The 20,811-nt window shown below is 41.9% G+C and overlaps 1 protein-coding gene across 9 annotated transcripts in view; it reads right to left on the bottom strand.

Annotated features, from left to right (window-relative positions):
* FLACC1 (flagellum associated containing coiled-coil domains 1) overlaps positions 1-20,811 on the bottom strand; it is a 78,783-nt gene that overhangs the window by 45,291 nt on the left and 12,681 nt on the right. For 5 of the 9 annotated variants that reach the window (XM_054549646.2, XM_054549649.2, XM_054549647.2 and 2 more), the window contains 7 exons: positions 19,786-19,971; positions 17,637-17,796; positions 17,056-17,127; positions 14,584-14,632; positions 12,877-13,010; positions 10,526-10,619; positions 8,757-8,818 (listed from right to left, as the gene is read on the bottom strand). In XM_054549646.2, the coding sequence (XP_054405621.1) occupies positions 8,757-8,818; positions 10,526-10,619; positions 12,877-13,010; positions 14,584-14,632; positions 17,056-17,127; positions 17,637-17,749 (524 nt within the window). In that variant the 5' untranslated portion in view covers positions 17,750-17,796; positions 19,786-19,971. The remainder of the gene's footprint in view (positions 1-8,756; positions 8,819-10,525; positions 10,620-12,876; positions 13,011-14,583; positions 14,633-17,055; positions 17,128-17,636; positions 17,797-19,785; positions 19,972-20,811) is intronic. The other 4 variants (XM_054549650.2, XM_054549643.2, XM_054549651.2 and 1 more) reach the window with 2 other exon arrangements.

The following is a 20,811-nucleotide window of genomic DNA, read 5'->3' on the forward strand; positions in this document are numbered from 1 at the left end:
TGTTCCCCTTCCTGTGTCCATGTGTTCTCACTGTTCAATTCACATCTATGAGTGAGAACATGCGGTGTTTGGTTTTTTGTCATTGCGATAGTTTGCTGAGAATGATAGTTTCCAGCTTCATCCATGTCCCTACAAAGGACATGAACTCATCCTTTTTTATGGCTGCACAGTATTCCATGGTGTATATGTGCCACATTTTCTTAATCCAGTCTATCATTGTTGGACATTTGGGTTGGCTCCAAGTCTTTGTTATTGTGAATAGGGCCGCAATAAACATACGTGTGCATGTGTCTTTATAGCAGCACGATTTATAATCCTTTGGGTATATACCCAGTAATGGGATGGCTGGGTCAAATGGTATTTCTAGTTCTAGATCCCTGAGGAATCGCCACACTGACTTCCACAGTGGTTGAACTAGTTTACACTCCCACCAACAGTGTGAAAGTGTTCCTATTTCTCCACATCCTCTCCAGCACCTGTTGTTCCCTGACTTTTTAATGATTGCCATTCTACTGGTGTGAGATGGTATCTCATTGTGGTTTTGATTTGCATTTCTCTGATGCCCAGTGATGATGAGCATTTTTTCATGTGTCTTTTGGCTGCATAAATGTCTTCTTTTGAGAAGTGTCTGTTCATATGGTTTTGTCCTTCATTCTATTAATGTGAGGTATCACATTTATTGATTTGTTTGTGTCCAACCATTCTTGCATCCCAGGGGATAAATCTCACTGGATCATGGTGGATGATCCTTTTAATATGTTGTTGAATTCTGTTTGCTAATATTTAATTAAGGATTTTTGTATCTAAGTTCATTAAGGATTTTGGCCTGTAATTTTATTTTCTCATAATGTTCTTGTCTGACTTGGTATCAGAGTAATGCTGGCCTCATAAAAATGGTGTGAAAGGGCTGGGTGCATTGGCTCATGCCTGTAATCCCAGCACTTTGGGAGGCCGAGGCAGGCAGATCACTTGAGGTCGGGAGCTCAAGACCAGCCTGACCAGCCTGACCAACATGGAGAAACCCCATCTCTACTAAAAATACAAAATTAGCCAGGCGTGGTGGTGCAAGCCTGTAATCCCAGCTACTCAGGAGGCTGAGGCACGAGAATCGCTTGAACCCAGGAGGTGGTGGTTGTGGTGAGCCGAGATCGCACCATTGCACTCCAGCTTAGGCAACAAGAGTGAAATTCTGTCTAAAAAAAAAAAAAAAAGCTAAAAAAAAAACATGTGAAAGTCCTTCCACCTCTTCACTTTTTTAGAAGAATTTGAGAAGAATTGATGTTAGTTCTTTTTTTAAATGTCAGGTAGAATTAAGCAGTAAAGGCACCAAGTCTGGGGTTTTTTTTGGATGGTAGGCTTTTTATTACTTATTCAATATCATCTTTATTGGTCTGTTCAGATTTTCTATCGTTTTTATGATTAAGTCTTGGTAGGTTTTATGTGTCTAGAAATTTATCTGTTTCTTCTAGGTTATCCAATTCACTGCCATATAAATGTTCACAGTAGTCTCTTATGATCCTTTGTATTTGTCATATCAGTCGTAATGTGTCCTCTTTCATTTCTGATCTTATTTATTTGAGTCTTCTCTATTTTTTTGTTAGTTTAGCTAAAGGTTTGTTGCTTTTATCTTTTCAAAAAACAACTCTTAGTTTCATTGATATTTTATATTGTTTTTCTAGTCTCTATTTCATTTATTTCTGCTTTGATCTTTATTATTTTCTTTCTTCAGCATACTTTGGGCTTATTTTGTTCTTTCCTAGTTTTGTGAGGTACAATATTAGCTTCTTTGAGATCTCTCTTTGTTTCATCTACTTCTTTTAATTTGACTAAAAGCCATTTATTGAAAAGGCTATCTTTTTTCCCAGTCTGTGTTCTTGGCACCTTTGTCAAAAATCAGTTGGCTATGGGTGTATACATTTATTTATAGGCCTCTATTCTGTTCCATTGGTCTATGTGTGTGTTTTTTTATGCCAGTATCATGCTGTTTGGATTACTATAGCTTTGTAGTATAATTTAAAATCAGGTGCCTTTAGCTTTGTTATTTTTGCTCAGGATCATTTTGGCTATTTGGGGACTTTGTGGTTCCATATGAATTTTAAGATTATTTGTTCTATTTTTGTGAAGAACATTTTTGGTATTTTGATAGGGATTGCATTAAATCTGTGTAATGCTTTGGGTAGTATGATCATTTAAACAATATTAATTCTTCCAATTCATGAACATGGACTATCTTTCCATTTATTTGCTTCTTCTTCAATTTCTTTTATTGATGCTTCATAATTTTCAGTGTAGAAATCTTTCACTTCCTTGGTTAAATTTATTCCTAGGTATCTTATTTTTTAAGATGGTATAAATAGAATTGTCTTCTTAATTTCTTTTTTAGATACTTAACTATTAGTGTATAGAAATGCTACTAATTTTTTTCTTTTTCCATTTTTATTTTAGGTTTAGGGGTACATGTACATGTATATATTTGTTGCATAGGTAAATTGTACATCACTAGGGTTTTGTGAACAAATGATTTCATTGCCCAGGTAGTGAGCATAGTACCTGATAGGTTGTTTTTGAACCCTCACTCTCCTCCCAACCTCCACCTTCAAGTAGGTCTCACCGTCTATTACCCTCTTCTTTGTATCTATGTGTACACAATGTTTAGGTCTCCCTTATAAGTGAAAATATGCAGTATTTGGTTTTCTGTTCCTGTGTTAATTCGCTTAGGATAATGGCCTTCAGCTGCATCCATGTTGCTGCAAAGGACATGATTTTGTTCTTTTTCATGGCTGTGTAGTATTGTATGGTGTATATATATCACATTTTCTTTATCCAGTCCACCACTGATGGGCATCTAGGTTGAACCATATCTTTGTTACTGTGAATAGTGATGTGATGAACATACACATGTATGTGTCTTTTTGGTAGAATGATTTACATTCCTTTGAGTATAATACACCCAATAATGGGATTGCTGGGTCAAATGGTAGTTCTGTCTCAAGTTCTTTGAGAAATCTCCAAACTTCTTTCCACAGTGGCTGAACTAATTAACATCCCCACCAATAATGTATAGCATTTCCTGTTCTCCACAATCTTTGAAGAAATATCCAGTAGTTGAATTGCTGGTTCATCATATTTTTAAGTTTTTGAGAAATCTCTATAGTGTTTTCCATAATGGCTGTACTAATTTACATTTCCACCAACAGTATATAAGAGTTCCCTTTTCTCCACATCTTTGTCAACATATGTTATTTTTTGTCTTTTTAAAATAGCCATTCTAACTGGTGTAAGATGATATCTTATTGTGTTTTTGCTCTACATTTCCCTGATGATTAGTGATGTTGAACACATACTTATTGGCTATTTGTATGTCTTCCTTTAAGAAATGTCTACTGGTGTCCTTTGCCCATTTTTAATGAATTTGTGTTTGTTTTACTGTTGAATTATTTGAGTCCTCTGTCAAATGAGTAGTTTGCAAATACTTTCTCCCATTTAAGAGAATGTCTCGTCACTCTGTTGATGGTTTCTTTTGCTGTGTAGAAGCTTTTTAGTTTAATATAGTCTCATTTGTCTTTTTTTGTTTTTGTTGCCTGTGCTTTCAAGGTCTTGGTCATAAAATCTTTGCCTAGACCAATGTTCTGAAGACTTTTCCCTAGGTTTTCTTCTAGTATTTTTATAGCTTTGGATCTTACATTTAAGACTTTAATCCATCTTGAGTTCATTTTTTGTATATGATGAGAGATAGGGGTCTAGTTTCACCCTTCTACATATGGTTATTCAGTTTTCCCAGCATCATTTATTGAAGAGGGTGCCCTGTTCCCAGTGTATGTTCTTGACAGCCTTGTCAAAGATCAGTTGGCTGTAATTATATGAATTTATTTCTGGATTCTCTGTTCTGTTCCATGCTTTATGTTTATGTGTCTATTTTTATACTAATACCATGCCATTTTGGTTATGATAGCCTTGATCTATATCAAGGAGCGCAGTTGGAGTGCAGTGGCATGATCACAGCTCACTGCAGCCTCGACCATCTGGGCTCAGGTGATCCTCCCACCTCAGCCTCCCAAGTAGCTAGGACTCCAGGCACACTCCATAATACCTGGCTAATTTTTAATCTTTTGTGTAGATGGTGTCTCGCTATGTTGTGCAGGCTAGTCTGAAACTCCTGGACACAAGCCATCCTCTCGCCTTGGCCTCCCAAAGTGCTGGGATTACAGGTGTGAGTCACCATACCTGGTCTTGTAATATATTTTGAAGTCAGGTAATGTGATAGCTCCAGATTTTTTTTCCCCATGGGATTGCTTTGGCTATTCCGGCTCATCTTTTGTTCCATATGAACTTTAGAATTATTTTTTCTATTTCTGTGAAAAGTGACATTGGTAATTTAGGGATTGCATTGGGCAGCATGGCCATTTTGGTGATATTAATTCTTCCAGTCCATAAGCATGGGTGAAATGTCTTTCCATTTGTTTGTGTCCTCTTCAATTTCTTACATCTGTGTTTTGTAGTTTTCCTTCTAAAGGTCTTTCACCTTTTTGGTTAAATTTATTCCTAGATATTTTATTTTATGCTTTGTAGCCAGTGTAAATGTTATTGCCTTATTGATTTCTCTTTTGGCTATTTCATTGTTGGTGTACAGAAATGCAACTTATATTTGTATGTTGATTTTATATTCTGCAACTTTACTGAATTTGTTTATTAGTTCTAAGAGTTTTTGGATGGAGTTCTTTTGTGATTTTCATATATAAGATCATGTTTTTTGGCAAAGAGAGATCATTTGGCTTCCTTTTTTCCAATTTGGATGCCTTTTATTTCTTTCTTTTGCAGGATTGCTCTGGCTAGGACTTCCAGTACTATATTGAATAGGAGCGGTAAAAGTAGGCATCCTTATCTTGTTCCAATTCTCAGAGGAAAAGTTTTCAATTTTTCCCTATTCAGTATGATGATAGCTGCAGATCTGTCATATATAGCCTTTGTTATGTTGAGGTATGTTTCTTCTATATCTAGCTTGTTGAAAGGTTTTATTTTTTAATCATGAAGCAGTGTTGACTATTATGAAATGCTTTTTCTGCATCTATTGGGATGATCACATGATTTTTGCCCTCCATTCTGTTGATGTTATATATCATGTTTATTGATTTTCAATATGCTGAACATCCTTGCATTTCTGATATAAGTTCCACTTAGTCATGGTGTATTCTATTTTTGATGTATTGTTGGATTTGGTTTGCTAGTATTTCATTGAAGATTTTTGCATCTGTGTTCATCAGAGATATTGATCCGTAGTTTTCTTTTTCCTGTTGTTGTACTGTCATCTGACTTAGGTATTAAGGTAATGCTGGCTTCACAGAATAAGTAAGGGAGAATTTCCTCCTCTTCAAATTTTTTTGAATAGTTTGAGGAGGATTGCTATTAGTTCTCCTTTATATGTTTGGTAGAATTTGATAGTGAATCCATCTGGTCCTGGGCTTTTCTTGGTTGGGAGACTTTTTATTACTGATTCAACCTTGCTACTTATTATTGGTCTTGAATAATTTTCAATTTCTTCCTGATTCATCTTGTTAGATTTTATGTTTTCAGGAATTTATCTATTTTTGCTAGGTTTTTTAGTTTGTTAGTGTTATAGTTGTTAATAATAGTCTCTGATGATTTCTTGCATTTCTGTGGCATCAGTTGTAATGTCTCTTTTTTCATTTCTGATTTTATTTGGGTCTTCTCTTGTCTTTTTTTGGTTAGTCTAGCTAGTGGTTTATCAATTTGGTTTATCTTTTTGAAGAACCTGTTTTTTTGCTGACCCTTTTGTATTGTTTTTTTAGTTTCTATTTCATTTAGTTCTGGTCTGATTTTTATTACTTCTTTTCTTCTACTAATTTTGGGCTTGGTTTTCCAATTCCTTCAGGTGCATTGTTAGAGTGTTTATTTGAAATCTTTCTACTTTTTTGATGTAGGGGTTTATTGCTATAAACTTCCCTCTTAGCACTGCTTTTGCTGTATCCCACAGGCTTTGGTATGTTGTATTTCAATTTTTTTTTTGTTTCAAGAAATTTTTTTTATTTCCATCTTAATTTCTTCATTGTTCTATTGGTCATTCAGGAGAATGCTGTTTAATTTCCATGCATTTGTATAGTTTCCAAAGTTTTTCTTGTTATTGATTTCTAGTTTTATTCTAATCTTATAAGCATGCCTATCTTTGGGCCCCAGGGTGGCATATGCTGGCATTAAGTATTAGTGGGTTCAGGCAGGCCAATTCTTGGGCCTTTTAGTGGCCTTTTCAGGTGTCAGGAATGGCAGCTATGGGTTGGGCAGGTAGGTAGGTTCACGGACCCATTGGCCATGGGTGTGTTGTGGCTGATGGCAGTAGCATTAGTGGGACAACCCTCTAGGACCCAAGTGGTACTCACTGGTGTTGGCAATGGCTATGACAAGTTGGGTGGTCCTGTCCTCAGGTCCATAGGTGGTGCATGCAGGTAGGTGCCAGTAATGGTGGTAGCGGCAGGTTGAGTGGGCTTAATCTCAGACTCTGGGAGGAGTGCTCATGTGCCTTACAGGTGACATGAGTCTCTTGTAGGTAGCATATAGTTGGTTCTTGTTTTTAAAAAGTCCATTCAGGCATTCTATTTTTTTTAATCAGAGAATTTAATCCATTTACATTCAAGGTAATTATTAATAGGTAAGGACTTACTACTGCCATTTTGTTAATTTTTGTTTTGTTGTTTTGTAGATTCTTTCTTGCTCTCTTCTTTTGTGGTTTGATGTTCTTTGTAGTGTATGCTTTGAATCATTTCTATTTTTGTGTTGTGCTACTGCTAAAGATTTTTATCTTTGTGGTTATCACGACACTTAGTTAGAATATCTTGTTCTTGTAATAAGCTATTTCAAGCTGATAACAAGTTTAATTGCAAGCAATAACTCAGCAGTTTTACTCCCTCCCTAACATTTTGTTTTTGATGTCAGAACTGATATCATCTTATGATGTGTATCACTGAAAATTTATTTTAGCTATAGTTGTTATTAATAGTTTTGTGTTTTTACCCTCATGTTGGGATAAAATTGTCTTACATCCCATCATCACAGTCCTAAAGTATTCTGAGTATGACTCTATTTTGCTTATACCATTGAGTGTTGTGCATTCATATGTCTCATGTTATTAGCAGCTTTCTGTTTCAGTTTTTAAAACTTCCTTTTGCAATTTCTGTAAGGCAGGCATAGTAGTAATGAACTCCCTTAATTTTTGTTTGGGAAAGTTTCTATTTCTCCCTCAACTGGGGAAGACAGCTTTGCTAAGGTATTCTTGGTAGGCAGTTTTTTCCTTCAGCACTTTTAATACATCATCACACCGACTCCTGGCCTGCAGGGTTTCTGTTGAGAAATTAAAATTGTATTGGCACTCCTTTGTATGTGTTGTGTTTCTTACCTTCTGATGCTCTCAGAATTTTTGCTTTGTCTTTGATTTTTGATAGTTTGATTATTATGTGTCTCGGTGTACTCATCTTTGAGTTTAATTTGATTGAATTTGATTAGCAGTGGGTGCACAGGAACTCTCTGTACTTTCTCCTCATTTTTGCTGTAAACCTAAAACTGCTCTAACAGATAAAGTCTATAGATAAATAAATGTATAAATGGCTATGACTCAACTAAGAGTGCTATCTCTCCACCAGGATTTCTAAGGCTGCTCTGGTGTGCAGCAAGTAGCCTGAAAGGGGATGTAGGATTATCTTCACCCATACACATAAGAAAACTCCTTTAAAAATAAATTTTATTGTGTATATTTAAGGCATACAATATGATGTCATAAGATTAATATATATATATAAATCATATATATATGCATCTCTACTATAGTAACCATTATACTATATATATACTACACATAATTTTTACTACATATATACACACACTACACAAGCATATATATATAGGTAGAGTTTATATGTATGTGTGTATATATATATACACACAAATGGTTACAATAGTGGAGATTACTATATACATATGGTAAAAAGGTTACTAGAGTGGAACAAATGAACATATCCATCATTTCACTTAGTTAACCATTTTCCCCCTGTGATTGAGAACAGCTATAAACTCATTTAGCAACAGTTCTCAATATCATACATTATTATTAACTATAGCTCTCATTTTTTACATTATATCTTTGGACTTGTTTACCCTACATATTTGCAACATTGTATCATTTGATCAATATCTCCCCATTTTCTTCCTCCTACCGGACCATGGTAACCATGTTCTATTCTCTATCTCTCTGTATTTGGACTCCTTTTAATTTTCTCTTGATTTGACTTTGCTCCTGATTCTCTCGTACTTTCTTCCTATTTTGCTGAGGCCCTGACCTAGCAGCCAGGGAGAGTAGAGGTGAGACAAAGAAAAAGAGGAGGAGGAAGAGAAGAACGAGGAGATGGTGGAGGAGGAGATTTGGCTGAAAACAACAGTTGTTTATCACAGAAATCTCATAGAGAACAAAAATGACTCTTCTCAGTAACCAACAAAAAGGGAGATTATAATTGAAAGGAAAGGATTGGGTGATAAAATGTAAAAGCAGTAATAAGTTTCTTTGTGGTTTATTTTAGTGGCTTTGAATCAAGCCATTCTGCTCTTCAAAGACACGTGCCTTGTTCACCTCCCCCACCCTTCATCCCCCAACTCCATTTGGAACTATCTGAAGTCCCAGTGAACTAAAATCCTGCAAAGGATGCAGGAGCCTTAGAGCCATCAACACACACAAGGGTCCATGCCAGAAAGTGTACCTGTTCTTGTTTTCAAAGTTCTGTTTCATCTCAGCACAGCGGAGATCCATTTCACTGGAGAGCTGGAAACAAAATCAGCATCAACAACACAGGACTGAGGACCCCGTCCTATTCTGATCTGCACCTTCTGAAAAGCCTTCCAATTCATGGGGCACAGCCCCCTTCCCACCCCTCTTCCACTGTGCTCTGCAGTGCCAGAGAGCACATTATTAATAAGGGAACAGAACAATTTGTGCCTTGCTCTATGTTGTTTTGTACTTATTCAGTTCATAATGTTGGTGCATCTCTTTCACTGACTATTGTTTTTGGGTAGGTCTGGTCTCCCGTGCTAGACCATCATCTCTTACATCATGGCCTTCAGATTTTTGGATATGTAATCCAATTGAGCAATCATTTATTGAACAAAAGGCTTGGCTTGGAAGAGCCAAAGAGGATTAAGACTCAGATCTTGCCTTCAAGGAACTTAAAATCTAGTGTTAATCCTTGTTGACAGTATAGTTCCATTCTAGCAGGCAGGATTTGCTCACTTTCAGGTGATACTTCATTCTAACATGCCAGATCCTCTGGCCAGTGTCTCAGGATAAATCAATACTTCAAATCAGTCAGTGACCACTGTCAGCTAGGACAACGGTTTAGGGCTTGTCCTTGTACCTCTCTGACTACTGGGGAGAAGCCAGGGACTGTGTCGCACAACAAGTGGTCAGCAGAGCCACTCTGACAGAGAACAGCCCAGGGTCAGCCAACACTACTCCCTTCCACAGGGCCACACAACAAATAGCATGTTCACAAGTGGCAGTATTTTCAGTAACACAATCTAGGATCCCTTCATGGAAATAGTCTCTAAATATGTCTTTAGCAGTATCTGTGCCTGTGACTTAAAATGTTCATTTTGTCCAATGATCTACCACTGTTCAGCTGAGTGATCGTATGCAAATTATTTAACTTCCCTGAGCATCAGTTTCCTTTCTATAGAAGGAGACCATAAACTTGGCAGTGTTTTCAGATAAATAAGGTAATGAATCAATAGTTGGTGGGCGGAGGAGGGTGGTCTCAGGATAGGACCCAGCCTGAGTCATAAGCTCGGTCACTGTAGGATTCAGACATGTCTGGGACATATCAGAGGGTGAGAGGCTGCCTTCTGGGAAGTAAAACCTCCCAGATGGGGCGGGGTTCAACAACCCTGGGGAGGATATTTCTGAACACAGCACTGGCTGTCACTCCAGGCCAGGCCAACAGGCACACCTGTTTGAGGTGAAGAAGAAGTCACCAGATGAAACAGATGGTAAAAGCTAAAAAGGTGTCACTGAAATCCTCAGGAATCACAAAGAGTATCAAATGACATCTGCAGATTCTCATGTGTGGGCAGCTTTAACAGTCAGAGAGTAAGCCCTGGACATTGAGTGCACTGGTGTCGTCAGTGACAGCCTCACAAGCTCTGAAACTTAATCGCACCACAAAGGCCAGACAGAAAACAACAAGTGCACCCTAGTGTGAGGAGGACAGTGTCACTGCACACACACAGAGGTACTTGGAGAGCTCCTGGAAATAAATGAGTTAAGCCTTGTGGAAGAACTTGAGTTCCTGGAATTACAGATAAAGATGTCAGAGAAATACTACTGAGTGACACAGTCCAATCTTTAGGGTCCTGTCACCTAGACAACGTGGCTCATATGAGTAAAGTGCTTGGCATTTTGCCTGGCACATAGGTGATCCGAAAATATTAATTTTATCTTGTTCACGAAGATGTTAGCTAATGTAAGGTCACTCACCAATTTCTGGGCAGACTGGTGGTCTCTGTTCATTTGTTCAATTATTGCTGTCAGCTCTGAGATTTGCTCTTCTAGGTCAGAAATGATGTTGGTCCTGTAGGAGAAGTAATTCTTCTATAATCCACAAAGCTTACCATTCCATGCCATTCAGGCCCCTGAGCATAACTGACTCTGGCATGGTGAGAGCTGGCCTGGTGAGAGCTGGCCATGTTCTGCACCTGCTCTATCATTATGGGGTGGAGGTGGAGGGATAGGGGCGGTCTTACAGAAGGCATTTGGCAATAGGGTAGTTGAGGCTCAGATTTGGCTCTTGTGGGTAAGCTCACTAGACATGAACAGAATGGTTTGGTGCCCTACTGAATAGAAGGAAAATAAAAATATGTCAAAAATTTATTAGAGTTTGACCTTGATTTGATAATGATAGTTGAAACAGAGGATGAAGTTCAGAGGATTAGGAAATTAGAAGATGTTCAATAGGATTGATGCTGACTGTGAACCACAGACAAGGATTGGGCCAGAGATGGGACTAAGAGGGGATTTAAGAGAGTGGCTTTCAGCACAGGTCATGTTTTTCTGTGTTTCTGGGTCTAAGGCTGCCATGATATCTGTAAATTATTTAGCTCTGTCTGGTTGAGCTAGAGTGACAAGGCAGCAGATGGTGCCATGTGCAGTGGAGCTGAGAGGAAGTCCTCAATGCAAGATGCTTTGACCTCTTTGGCCAACCACCTTCCATGTCTAACAGAGCACAGAGAGAATGTGGGCTGATAAAACAAGACAGGGGATACAGGAGGAGACAGTTCAAGGGTAAGAGAAAGGAAAGTCATGAGAAAGTTGAATAACAGGGAGCCCATATCTTTTGAACACAATCTTCAATACAAACAACACTCACAACTTTACCAGGGAATACAACAAGCACAGGTTATCATGTTTTATTGTGCACAACTGGTGACAACTTCCTTGTGAGGCCAAGAGGTGGCTGTCGATGCTAGCTTGAGTATAGGTGCATGACCCATTCTCTTCCTGCAGAGGGCTGTGGATAAGCAGGGAAAAGAAAGCAGAGGCTGAATGCCCCTTGGCGGGAAGACAAGAACTTGGGTCTGGCCCCTCTGGGCCAGGTCAGATCAGGGAGACTCCATGACATGGCCTCATTCTACTTGAGGGGCCTTCAGACTCTCCCCCAACCTGAATCCCTTCCCAGATGTAACCACTGCTAATGGTTTGGTTGAATTCTGCCAATACACTAGCAGATAGGTAGATGATTGTGTGTGAGTGTGTGTGTGTGTGTGTCTGTATGTGTGTGTGTGTGTTTTCTATTGTTGGTCTTTTAGACTTGTGTGTTGAAAAAATAATCATTACAGCAAAATAAGCCTGAGGTAAGAGGCACTTGGAGAGCCATTCAGTAGTGCAGTTAAGAAGTAAGATGCCTGAACATGGGCAGCATATCAGGGAAGAAGACGTGAATAAGAGATTAAAGGGTAGAATGAAAAGATGTAGAGATGAATCTGCATCTGTTAATGAAAAAAGAAAGACATGGAGATATACTTGATATGGCATTGGAGGACAGAGAGTGGGTGGAGCCTGAAGACAGACAGAACAGCTGTGCTAACGGGATAGAGTCAGGCCAGAACCTTCCACACTGCATCTCCCGGGGGCACGAGCTGAGTAGTATTTTTGGACATAATGAAAAAGACGCTGGGCACGGTGGCTCACGCCTATAATCCCAGCACTTTGGGAGGCTGAGGCGGGAGGATTACCTGAGGTCAGGAGTTTGAGACTAGCCAGGCCAACATGGTGAAACCCCATCTCTACTAAAACTATAAAAATTAGCCGGGCGTCATGTTTCAAGCCTGTAATCCTAGCTACTCGAGAGGCTGAGGCGTGAGAATTGCTTAAACCTGGGAGGCAGAAGTTGCAGTGAGCTGAGATCGTGCCACTAAACTCCAGCCTGCGTGGCAGAGAGAGATTCTGTCTCAAAAAAAAAAAAGTGTACTCCAGCCTCCCAGAAACCCTCACTTTACTTAATTTGCATGCCCCAAATTCAGACTAATTTATGGCTATTCTATCTATTCCTCACCCCACGAACAATTGCTATCCTTTGGGATCAATCACATAACTCCCAGTCTTCATCTTGCCCCTTGGATCTGCTCACAGATGGGATCAGAGCAGAGAGGCAGATGTGGAGAGATACATCATCAGAAAGCAGGGGCGAGGAGGGAGGTGCCCTTGCAGCCCCTCCAGAGCAGGGACCGGTGGCCTGGGTGTGGGCATAGCAGCTTTGGCTTGTCCCTGAGGCCGGGCTGAGCTGGGTGGGAGTAGCCCCAAGCAGCTGCATGTTGGTACAACAGCATTACCTGGAAAATCTGCCTTTGTCCGGGATCTCCGATTCCCACCGCTTTTTCCTATCAAACATCTCATCCCCTAAGGTGACAGAAATCTGTTCCCGATTCCGAACAAGTTGATAGCCAGGTGACACGTTGATCACTTCCTAGGCATCAAGGGAAAGTAAGATCAAATGGCAGACTTGGAGTGCTGAGATTTTTCCAAATCTTCTCTTATTGCCTCACTCACATCTTAAAAACAGGGACCTGGGACTCCAGAGCCCAAGCCCTTCTGGGCCCTTCACCCATTATAGCTCATCCTCACATCTCTGTGACTCAAATCTGATGCTTAATAGGCTCCTGGGTGTCCCTAGGGGCCTCTCAAGCTCTGCGCCAAACCAAGCCATTGATGCCTCTGCCCCCAACTTGTGTTTGCCCTCGTGGCCAGAGCCCAGAGGAGGCGGGCATGCGGCAACTGCTCAGGTTTTGGAATCACAGAGGCCTGAGTAAATCTTGGCTCTGCCACCAGACAATCGCCATCCAGCATCTCTGTGCCTCAGTTTCCTTAACAGAAAGTGGGGTTAATAACTCTTTCTCAAAGGGCTTTTGTGAGGGAAAAACAAAACAACATATGAGAAAATGACTAGGACGGTTGCAAACAAAATGTCATTTCCTCCTCCTTCTCCCATTAGATGCCAAGTCAGAAACCCCGGGCAGGGCCTCCGCTGGCCTGGACCAGGGCAAGGCTGGGGCTCTGAGAGCTGCGCGGCACACGCTGCAGCCCCTTGATCCCTGCTGTTGTCACCTCCTTCATGTTTCTCTGAGTCACCCTCCTCTCTCCACACCCCTGCCTGACGGCCCTGGGCCACCACCATCCTTCTCTTGGGCTCTGGCCTCTCTGCCTTCAATCTTGCTCCCCCCACAGTTCATCCTCCTCTCCACCTAGAGGGCAATTATGTTTTTGCTTGTATATTTTTTTCCCTAATCATTAAAGGACTGCATGGCTCTTTCCCCTGGCTCTTTTCCCAGCACCTGAAACAGTGCCTAATAAATAATAGATGGTCAATAAATATTTTCCAAAAAAATTAATGGAATACAAAGATTCATGCAAAGACCTAAAACTAAAAAAAAAAAAAAAAAAAAAAAGAAGAAACTAGATAAACACAGAAAACAGTAAAGTGTACCAATTACATCCCACCAGAGGGTGCTTTTTCTGAAATGTAACTCTTGGTCCTGTGCCTGCGTCAGACCAATAAAGGCTCCCAGACATCAGACGGGTCGGGCCCACATTCCCAGGCAGGCGTCAAGATCCTTCAAGTTTGGTTCCCATCACCTTCTCCAGTGCCCTCCTGCCCCTGCTCCCCTGAGGGGTCCCAGCAGCCTCTCCCCAGCTTTCGTGAGTTCCCTAGGTCAGCAGAGCACTTCCTGCATCTAGGCATGAGCTGTTCACTGGTCTGGACTAGCTGTCATGTCCGGTTTCCCTGGGACACTCTGTTTGCCTTGTGCAAGGCAGGAGAGAGTGGCAATTAAATGCCCACTCTGGAATCTGGCAGAGCTGAGTTCAACTCGTGGTTCTTCCACTTACCTGCCATGCATAATGTGCAATAATAACAGCACCTCCTCCCAGGATCTTTGTGAAGATTCAACAAGGTAAGTATAAAAATGTAAAGGGCCCACGCTTGCACGTGGTAGGCACTCAATAAATTTTAGTCCCACCACCCTTTTCCTGCCTTTACTCACATAAAATGATTTATTGCTCTCTTCTTGCCTTGCTGAATGGATTTTCATTCTGCAAGAGAAAGACATGCTCAGAAAGCAACCAGACAGCAAAGAGAAGTTCAAAGCTTAGGAGCTGAACCCTGAGGCCGCCACCATCTGACTTCTGCTCTCTGACCTGACCTTCTTAGGGGATCCCTAGGATAGCTGGGGAACTCACTGAAGCCGGGCTCCTGAGGGCACCAAAGTGGGGGCGCTCATGAAAAGGTCCTGCCCAAGGAGGCAAAAGACTTGTCTTAGGATGTTGGGGCAACTTCTGTTTTGGAGGAGCATAAACCAGCTAGAGGGACCCCTACATATTCTCCCTGAGTCAAGGCTCTCTGAGCCAGGTAACACCCCCGCCACCCCCTTACACACACATGGGCACACACACACTCAGTTCATGGAACTGCGTGGAACTCTCTTTATTGGAGAATGAAACATTCTGTATAAACAAATGTTCCAGATAATGAAATGTGTCCCATTAAGATACAAATGTTGAAGTTAAACTTGTTTTTCATTCAAATCTTTATATATGCTATATATAAAATGAATACCATATATGTGTATATGTTCACAGTGGCCTTTCCATCTCCAAAGCCAGCAGCAATCGCATTACTCCGACCTCTGCTTCTGTTGTCACAGCTCCTTCTCTGACTCTGACACTCTGACCTCCTCTTTCATGTACAAAGGAGGACCTTTGTGATTACCTGGGATCTGAGATAATCCAGGATAATCTCTCCAACTCAAGGTCAGCTGATTAGCAACCTTAATTCCATCTGCGACCTTAATTCCTCTTTGGCAAGTAACATAACATATTCACAGTCTCTGGGTATTAGGGTGTAGACGTCCTTGGGAGAGGGTCACTGTCCTGCCCACCACACCCATCACCTCGTTACCTTCTTTGAGCTCATCTCCCACCACTCCCTGCTCACTCGCTCCGCTCATGCTACATTGGCTTCTGCCTTCCTGGAAGAGGTCAGACATGCCAAGCAAGTTCCTACCCCAGGGCCTTTGGACTTGCTGGTCCCTCTGCCAAGAGTGCTTGCCCCAGGCATCATTGAGGCTCCTTTAATCCCCTTTATACAAGCACTCGCCCTGACCTCCCCACATAAAGTATCCCCACCGTCACAGCCCCTACCTGCTTTGCCTGCATTGTTTTTCTACGTAGCACTTGCCAACCTCGGATGTAATAACTAGTTTATGGTCCTCTTTCCCTCCCTTCCCCACTAGAATATAAGTGCCAGGAAAGTGGAGACTTTATTGTGTTTCTGGCTCTTTTCCCAGCACCTGAAACAGTGCCTAATAAATAATAGGTGGTCAATACATATTTTCCAAAAAAATTAATGGAATACAAAGATTCATACAAAGACCTAAAACTAAGGTACATTTCTAAGCTTGTAAAATGCGAGTAAAAATTTTAATTTGTGATTAAAACCAAGATGCAACCCACAGAAAATCTTAGACATAGGAAAGTAATCAGCTAAAGAGTGAGTCACCACCCTAAATGTATGAGAGGGTCACCAAGGCTCTGTGACAATAGCACACATCAAGCTTTGGGCTCCAGGGCAGAAAACAGTTATTGGGGGCACCCCTGTGGAGAGCAGTTGATACAGTGACTTTGAATCAAATGATGCAATGACTTTGGAAGCTGTGGATGCAGAGGACCCCAAAATCTACATGTAGGATCTGAGGTTTGCAAGAAATCAAAGTCGATTCTGGCAATTCTCTAACATCCCTGGCATCAATTAGTTCAAGTCAGGCCAGGAGGGAGGGAGATTATTTTATTCACATGCCTGAAACCATTTCTGCCTCAAGGACATACAAATACTTAGGGCCAGGCACAGTGGCTCACGACTGTAATCCCAGCACTTTGAAGGCCGAGGAGGGCTGGTCACTTAAGGTCAGGAGTTCCAGACCAGCCTGGCCAACATGGTGAAACCCTGTCGTTACTACAAATACAAAAATTACCTGGGCATGGTAATGGGTGCCTGTAATCCCAGCTACTCAGGAGGCTAAGGCAGGAGAATTGTTTGAACCAGGGAGGTGGAGGTTGGAGTGAGCCAAGATGGCACCACTGAGCTCCAGCCTGGGTGACAGAGCAAGACTCCATCTCAAACAAACAAACTGCTTGGCGCAGTGGCTCACACCTGTAATCCCAACACTTTGGGAGGCCGAGGCGGGTGGATTGCCTGAGTTCAGGAGTTCAAGACCACCCTGGGCAACGTGGTGAAACCCCGTCTCTACTAAAATACAAAAAAGTAGCCAGGCATGGTGGTGCGCACACCTGTATTCCCAGCTACTTGAGAGGCTGAGGCAGGAGAATCGCTTGAGACCGGGAGGCAGAGGTTGCAGTGAGCCAAGGTTACACCACTGCACTCTAGCCTGGGCAACAGAGTGAGACTCCATCTCAAAAACAAAACAAAACAAAACAAAACAAAACAAAACAATACTTACTTTGGGGAAACAACAGGTTTTGTTGGTTGGAGGTAATTGTGATTTTTTGGAGCTGGTAGAAGAGGAGTTAGCCTGAAAGTGAAAAACAAATAACTAAAACAAGAACATTGGAAATTCGGAAACCCTTTTTAACACTCCCAGATTAAGTACATCCCTATAGTGATCCAAAATTGGAATGCATGATCTGACAGCTGGAATCTTTAAAATCTGAGGCCTTTAAAACTGAGGCCCAAGGCCCTGGCACTTGTTCACTGTCCCAGGAAGAGTTTGTCCCCCGATTCCCAAAGCTCTTTATCCCACATGGAGGCGGCAGCTGCCATCAGGGCCCTTTGGTTGGAAGCTGCACTTTGCCATTGCACCAACACTGAGATTTCCTCATTTAAAATGGCACAAACCCCAGGCAGAGCTGGCAAGATGAGGGTGCAGCCAACCAGCTGGCAGGGAAGCTCGGGAAACCGAGGCTTTCTGGCTCACCTGGGATTTTCCTGCCACATTTGCTGTTTTAGAAATCTTGTGAAAGAAATGAGGCTACAAATGGATCCCAAGGTCCCTGTGCCTACTCCATCCCAGATAATTCTTACTTGGACCTCCCTGTGGAGTTCTTGCATGGTAGTCGAGGGGTCTTGATTAGCTTCCGTGGTCCCAAGTTCCAGGGGTCCCAGCAGGTGCAATAGACGAGAGGGTTGGGGTACATGGCCAAAGGTCAGGGGCAGTCTTGGCTGCTAGATCAGGAGGCTTTTGCTGAAATCGAAAAACAACAGCAGAAGGTTAAACCATTTAGAATCAAAGCAAAAATACAGATGAATTGGGAAAAACCCAGGGAGGACCCAAAGAATAATGGTAGATTCCAGAAGCTGTTGATCTGGTGCAGGGTCTTGACTATAGGTTAACAGCTCATCCCTTTCTACTTAGTAGACTTGACTTGAAAGCAATTTAAACTTTGCCATAACTGGCCGGGCATGGTGGCTCACGCCTGTAATCCCAGCACTTTGGGAGGCTGAGGTGGATGGATTGCTTGAGGTCAGGAGTTTGAGACCAGCCTGGCCAACATGGTGAAACCCCGTTTCTACTAAAAATACAAAAATTAGCTGGGCATGGTGGCACACACCTATAGTCCCAGCTACTCAGGAGGCTGAGGTGGGAGGATTGCTTGAACCTGGGAGGCAGAGGTTGCAGAGAGCCGAGATTGTGCCACTGCACTCCAGCCTGGGTGGAGAGTGAGACTTCCTCTCAAAAAATAAAATAAGATAAAATAAAAATAAAATAAAATAAAATAAAATTTGCCATAACTGAGTCCTTGCTGTGAGCCAGGTAAAACTGCTCAATTATTGTTATGCTGATACTATAGATGAAGCTACTGAGACTCAGAGAAGTCACAGTGGGAGCAAGTTGCAGAGCTGGAAACAAACACAAATCTCCTTGACTCCCAAGCTCCTTCCTTTCCAGCAGGCCACACCAGTTCTCACTGAAGGGAAGAGAAATTCCCACAGCAAGTTCTGCACAGAACTTCCTGGAAAATTAGTTCTGCTGCTTGAGCTACAGTGCAAGTGAATCTCCTCGTTTCTCATTCCTGGTCACCTCCTTGAATTACAGAGTGGAAACTCCTTCCCTGGCTCCATAAAAACAAAACCCCTATTATGAGAATCTTGATGAAAGACAACTATCAGATAAACATGGTGGCTTGACCACACTGGCTTATCTTCTTTATTTTCCAGAATCCAACTAAAATTAGAGTACAGCATTAAAAGAGATTTAATTCCACAAGAGCAAGAAAATGGGAGAGGAGACAAGATTGCACAAAAGTCTATGATTAGTTTTCAATGTTTTCAATGTTACACTGGAATACATTTGCTTAAGAACCTGCTGAAAAAATGAAATCGACCTCTTTCTCCAACACGACTGATGCTTGAGAAACCCACTGATGGTGTCTAATGATCTTAAGAGCTAGAGAGGACCTTAAGGTTGAATCTATTTTACATATGAGGATACTAAAACTCACCCACTTGTAACTGCTGCTTTAACAGTACAAATCTTGTGCTGTGAGTCCTGTGCTAGATGCTGGTTGGACCTTGCCCTCAGGCAGCTTGCAGTCAGTGGAGGAGCCGGCAGAAAGACAGCTAAGTGAGCAGTGGAGTCAAGGCAAGAGACCTGGCCTTGGAAGAAAGGCAGCGTGTGCAGGGGTTGGCTGGGCCAGAGGCTTGGGACTAGGGAGTCTTCTGCAATAGAGGTCAGGGCTAGAAAGGAGTCCAGGGCTAGAAAGGAGTCCAGGAGACTGGTTAAACAGCAAAGGCCTGAAGAGCAGGTGACAGGGCCACCATTTATAACTGTCCATACTCCACTGGGTTTGGGGGCCTGTTAGGGCCAAGTCAAGGAGATGAGGTCAGAGAAACAGATGGGAGGGAGGGCCCAGGTGGGACGATGATGCTACAAGGAGCTAGAATTCAGGTGAGAGTCTGAAAGAAGGCCACAACAGTAGCAAAAAAGAAACTGCTTCTGCTTAGAACCTTGTATCTGCTTCCTGTAGGAAAGGAGCCAACCCTGAACTTGGGAGATTTAGCAGGAGTCCATGGGGCAGGAAGTGAGAGGCTAAGGCAGGCCCACTTCTAGCAACTGCCTTCTCTCTTCTTGAAGGCCAGGACTCCACTATGGAGTGCTCTCTGTGCCTCAACACCTCCACTAAGCCTTGCAAAGTGGCTTGTCCACAATGGGCATTTGATGAATATTTCTTACCTGACTAGTAAACTTGGTGGTTGTAATCAGCTCATCATGGTGGTTGGAGCCAGCTCAACAAAGAGAAAAAGATGGTGCGGTGGCTGATGCCTGTAATTCCAGCACTTTGGGAGGCCAAGGCAAGAGGATCACTTGACGCCAGGAGTTCGAGACCAGCCTAGCCAACAGGGCGAAACCCCGTCTCTACTAAAAACACAAAAATTAGCCAGGCATGGTGGCACACGCCTGTAATCCCAGCTACTCAGGAGGCTAAGGCAGGAGAATCACTTGAACCTGGGAGGTGGAGGTTGCAGTGAGCCGAGATCTCACCACTGCACTCCAGCCTGGGTGACAGAACAAGACTCTGTCTCAATAAATAAATAAATAAAACAAAAAACAAAAACAAAGAGAAAAGAGATTCACAGATGAAACTGCCAAAATGTTGTAATCGTCATTACCATATTATAAATAATATTAAACATTTGCATTCAAAAGCCAGAAAGCAGAGGTAAATTGTATGGGTAATACAATCACTCAGTGGAGTTTTACATAGATTTTCAATGATCTTTGATGAATGTGTGGTTGTTTCCTTTTCTTCTTTCCCATGATAAACAATGTCTTTGGTATATATTCTTTTGCTCTTAAGAAAAAAAAAAAGAAGGCCTCACAGGTGTGGTGGCACTTGTCTGTAATCCCAACACTTTGAGAGACTGAGGTGGGAGAGTCGCTTGAGGCTAGGAGTTTGAGACCAGCCTGAGAAACATATCGAGACTCTGTATCTACAAAAAATTTAAAAAATAGCCTAGTATGGTGGAGTGTGCCTGTAGTCCCAGCTACTTGGCAGGTGGTGCGGGAGGATCACTTGAGGCCAGGAGTTTGAGGTTGCAGTGAGCTATGACCACACCACTGCATTTCAGCCTGGGTGACAGCACAAGACCCTGTCTTTAAAAAAAAATAAATAAATAAAATAAAAATAAAGGCCTTTCTCTTTGAACACCCATGGGAGTGATACTCAAAATATTTAACAACCAGTAAGACGAGGCTATT

This window comes from Pongo abelii, chromosome 11 (genome assembly GCF_028885655.2).
Source record: "Pongo abelii isolate AG06213 chromosome 11, NHGRI_mPonAbe1-v2.0_pri, whole genome shotgun sequence".
In the NCBI taxonomy this organism is placed as follows: Eukaryota; Metazoa; Chordata; class Mammalia; order Primates; family Hominidae; genus Pongo; species Pongo abelii.